This window comes from Asparagus officinalis, chromosome 3, assembly GCF_001876935.1.
Source record: "Asparagus officinalis chromosome 3, Aspof.V1, whole genome shotgun sequence".
Taxonomy (NCBI): Eukaryota; Viridiplantae; Streptophyta; class Magnoliopsida; order Asparagales; family Asparagaceae; genus Asparagus; species Asparagus officinalis.
In genome coordinates this window covers 43,549,968-43,553,449 of record NC_033796.1, presented here as the reverse complement: position 1 = coordinate 43,553,449, position 3,482 = coordinate 43,549,968, and the positions used below count along the sequence as shown (strand labels likewise).

Sequence of the window (3,482 nt, the reverse complement as noted above, 5' to 3'; positions counted from 1 at the left end):
ACACCCCCCCCCCCCCCACACACACACACACAAAAATCAAATAGATAAATAAATAAATTCATGTCACATCAACTGAGATCTGGAGTATCAACACCTTCAGTCAGCTTGTACCATACAAAGTTATTTTCTCAAGTTTGTATTGCCATCTTTGTCATTGGAAAATCTCCGTTACTCTTTTTATGCGTAGGAAAATTACTTCACCCTTTTGTATGTCCTTTCTCTCTTTTTTGGAAATGAAGTAACACTCCACCCAGTTTCAATTCCGATATTATTACTGAAACTAGATAGCATGGTATATATCTAACAATGGCACCATCAACTAAAGAAATTATGGTTCAGTGGAAAAGGCAATGGAAAAGGCAGATTCCTGATGCTTTGAGGAATAGTAGAAGCTAGGAGAGTTGTCTTTTCAGCCAACGGCATTTGTAATTGGCAACGACATGTGAAAGAACCCAAAAGAAAGCTCCTTTAAGTTACGCTGTTTAGCACTAGAGCCAACCTCCTAAATAGCATGCCTTGAAGGTCAAATACTAATTGATCAGTATATTTCCTTTACAACTATTTCTCTACTCAGTTACCTTCTCAACTGTTTATCTGAAACATCTCGTTGTGGATACCACACATGGAAGTAGTCTCCACTTGATGGTCTACAAACTTGGTAGTAGATAGAAATGAAGCTTACATTACTTATGCATGCAAAGTAAGGTACCCATATGTTTTGGTGGTCATTACTTATGCTTTCCGATTAAACTGGTTATATCACAACTATTAAATCTGAAGTTAGGATTTGAAACCATAAGCAAAAGTCATATAAGGTAAAAATAAATATTCACAGAAGTACAAGATTGAACATCATATGTTATAGGGTTAGTTGTATATATGCCACTTAAATCATGCATCTTTGCAAAATTAAACGCCCCCCCCCCCCACCCCCCCCCCCCCCCCCCCCCCAAACCCAAAAAAAAAACAAATCTCAATATTTGCAGGACTACTCCGCAATTCATCATTATTAGAAAAAATAAATACTCTCACTTATTTTATTAAGGAATATACCAGGTATACTCCCTAATTTCCGTTAGTTTAGTGATTTTTTTAAAATAATGACTATGATACCCTTAGTGAACTAAATCTAATTATATTTCTAAATACATAAAAAATAACTTCCCTTCTTCCCTTTGATAGCGGCTGCTTATCCCATCAACCACCTCCAAGTATGTGATACAGCTGCAAGCCTCCTCAACCTCTTGGTAAGTTCAGGGAACTATCAAGAAACTTAGGCTCAATCACCAACCATAATCCTATTCCTTCCTCTCCCCGTGTTAAAAAAGCTCTCAGATGAAAGCCTCTCAAATAAAATAAGAAATCATGAAAGTGGGTTAAGAATTGGTTGTGCTTGGTTTTAGATCGCAGGGTGTCAGAGCATCGAGGCATAATGTTGCCAAGATCAAGAAAGTGGGTGATTTTAGGAGCTTGTTCTGACTTTAATAGATAACGTTATTGAAGTTGAGGGAGGATGGGGAATTGGAGATTCGAGCAGCTACTATTGATGTCGGAATTCGTCATGTGAACTTATTGTTCTGCAAGTTGAGCTCCTTCAACCTTGGGCAAAAATCTTTAATGGCAAGCTGAGGTTTTTAGAGTTGAGAGAGAGAAGGGAGGTATAAACGTTAATACACCTATCAATTATTTATCTCTGACTCTATTAGATGTTAGGAATATTTTTTTCACTCTCGAGTTGGGGGTAGTTTTGCGCAATTTTTAGATGATTGTCAAGTCAAACACACCCTAAATCTCTCTTGGTAACCAAAATATCAAGACTACGATATTATTATTCAAAACATGGCTGTCAGCATATTGTATATGATATTATACTATATACTAAGTTATTGGAGATGAGCAATGCTTAGCTACAGTTCATCTCCAATGACTTGGTATATATTCTCAGACACGAAATAAATAATAATTGACACAATGGTAAACTTCTTCCTTTCGACGTGAGGAGCTCTTGGGTTCGATTCTTGGAACTCCATATTTTTTTTCCGTAAAAATCCAAAATTTACCCCCCATTCATTTCTAAACCCACCCACTTCTCAAAAGAAAGATCTTTTACCTGTAAACCCAAAATTACTTCAACCTTTTGTATGTCCTTTCTCTCTTTTTTTGGAAATGAAGTAACACTCCACCTAATTTCAATTCCGAGATTATTACTGAAACTAAATAGCACGGTACATATCTAACAATGGCACCATCAACTAAAGAAATTATGGTTCAGTGAAAAAGGTAATGGAAGAGGCATATTCCTGATACTTTGAGGAATAGTAGAAGCTAGGAGAGTTGTCTTTTCAGCCAACACCATTTGTAATTGGCAACGACATGTGAAAGAGCCCAAAAGATCAAGCACCTTTAAGTTACGCTACTTAGCACTAGAGCCAACCTCCTAAATAGTATGTCTTGATGGTCAAATACTAATTGATCAGTATATTTCCTTTACAACTATTTCTCTACTCAGTTACCTTCTCAGCTGTTTATCTGAAACATCTCATGTGGATCTCACACATGGAAGTAGTCTCCACTTGCCGGTCTACGTACTTGGCAGGAGATTGAACTGAAGCTCGCATATAAGATCTAAATGGCATCCAGTTGGACATACATTGTAAAAGTAATCTTCACATACGAACATGAGATACTTTTAAATTTTGTTGTTATGCATGCAAAGTAAGGTACCCATATGTTTTTGTGGTCAGCACTTATGCTTTCCGATTAAACTGGCTATATCACACCTATTAAATCTGTAGTTAGGATTTGGAACCATAAGCGAAAAGTCATATAAGGTAAAAATAAATATTCACAAAAGTACAAGATTGAGCATTATATGTTCTAGGGTTATTTGTATCTATGCCACTTAAATCATGCATATTTGCAAAATTAAACACCCCCCTAAAAAAATAAATCTCAATATTTGCAAAACTACCCTTTAATTCATCATTAGTAGAAAAAAGTATTCTCACTTATTTTATTAAGGAATATACTAGGCATACTCCCTAATTTCCGTTAGTTTAGTGATTTTTTTAAATAATGACGATTATGCCCTTAGTGAACTTAACTAAACCTAATTATGTTTCTAAATACATAAAAAATAACTTCCCTTCTTCCCCTTGACAGCAGCTGCTTATCCCATCAACCATCTCCAAATCTCTGATACAGCTGCAAGCCTCCTCAACCACTTGGTAAGTTCAGGGAACTATCAAGAAACTTGGGTTCAATCACCGACAATAATCCTATTCCTTCCTCTCCCCATGACCAGAAGCCTCTCAGACAAAAGCCTTTCAAATAAAACAAGAAATCATAAAAGTGGGTTAAGAATTGGTTATGTTTGGTTTTAGATTGGAGGGGTGTTAGAGCATCGAGGCATATTGTTGCCAAGATCAAGAAAGTGGGTGATTTCAGGAGCTTGTTCTGGCTTTATTAGATAAGGTTATTGT

At 36.3% G+C, this 3,482-nt stretch overlaps 1 protein-coding gene across 1 annotated transcript in view; it reads left to right on the top strand.

Moving 5' to 3' along the window:
- LOC109835024 (metacaspase-1-like) overlaps positions 1-3,482 on the top strand; it is a 13,640-nt gene that overhangs the window by 7,498 nt on the left and 2,660 nt on the right. Inside the window, exons 3-4 of the mRNA XM_020403025.1 lie at positions 188-292; positions 1,504-1,620. Coding sequence (XP_020258614.1) covers positions 188-292; positions 1,504-1,620 — 222 coding nt within the window. The remainder of the gene's footprint in view (positions 1-187; positions 293-1,503; positions 1,621-3,482) is intronic.